Raw genomic sequence first — 814 nt, 5'->3', positions numbered from 1 at the left:
GTTCATGTAGGCACCACCCTCCACACACCCAGAGCCACAGAAATGCAGAGGGACAAGCTTGTGTCCTCTGGGTCCCCTACTCAGCCAGGCCTCCAGGACAAAATCACCAAGTGTTCCCACCAGACCCTCTGGCTCCCCAACTCCTTCAGGAACCCAGGCTTCCTGGCCCAGCACTCACAGGTGATGTTGAGCTGGATGGTTGTCTCCACGGTCACACCAGCTGAAGGGAACTTCACCTGACAGGTGAGGTTAGTGCCGTGGTCCTGGGGCCGAGGGGTGAGGGTGATCACGGAGGACAGGAGAGTCCTGGGGCCCAGGGAGTTGAGGGCAGCTGAGGTCCAGGAGAAGATGGGGGGTGTGCCCCGCTCACAGGCCCAGGGCACAGAGCAGGTCAGGTTTGTTGGGAGGCCAGACTCCAGGGTGCCCGGGATGAGGATGTGGGGTGTATGGGTCAGGGCTGGTGAGAGGGGGAGGCGTGGGATCAGGAGGGAGGGTCCAGGTGCGGCCCTAAGAGAAGCCCCAGGGTTTGGTCCAGCTCCTCCCTCTGAGACTAGGCACTCTGGACCCCCAGCATCCTACCAGGAGGGGGTCCCCTTCCTGCCCTGTCCGAATCCCCATGTCCTTCCCCTGTAGCCTCTCCTAAGCCCATTCCTTACCCGTCACGTGCACGGAGAGCAGGTTAGATCTGTAATTCCATGACCTGTCTTGTCCTCTCTCCACACGAAAAAAGTATGTTCCCTCATCGTTCCTCGTGGCATCTCTGATGTCCAGGGAGCAGTTATAGGTCCGAGGGTTTCCAAGGAGGTTAAATCGG

At 59.8% G+C, this 814-nt stretch overlaps 1 protein-coding gene across 1 annotated transcript in view; it reads right to left on the bottom strand.

Moving 5' to 3' along the window:
* Nucleotides 1-810, bottom strand: part of LOC109378280 (myeloid cell surface antigen CD33-like) — a gene marked incomplete at its 5' end in the record, with an annotated part of 6,062 nt that extends 5,252 nt beyond the window's left edge. The window contains 2 exons of the mRNA XM_019634717.1: nt 179-457; nt 657-810. Of these exons, the coding sequence (XP_019490262.1) occupies nt 179-457; nt 657-810 (433 nt within the window). The remainder of the gene's footprint in view (nt 1-178; nt 458-656) is intronic.
* Between the last annotated feature and the right edge of the window lie 4 nt (nt 811-814).

Source organism: Hipposideros armiger, unplaced genomic scaffold (assembly GCF_001890085.2).
Source record: "Hipposideros armiger isolate ML-2016 unplaced genomic scaffold, ASM189008v1 scaffold_1849, whole genome shotgun sequence".
NCBI lineage: Eukaryota > Metazoa > Chordata > Mammalia > Chiroptera > Hipposideridae > Hipposideros > Hipposideros armiger.
This window is presented reverse-complemented; position numbering and strand designations above follow the sequence as displayed.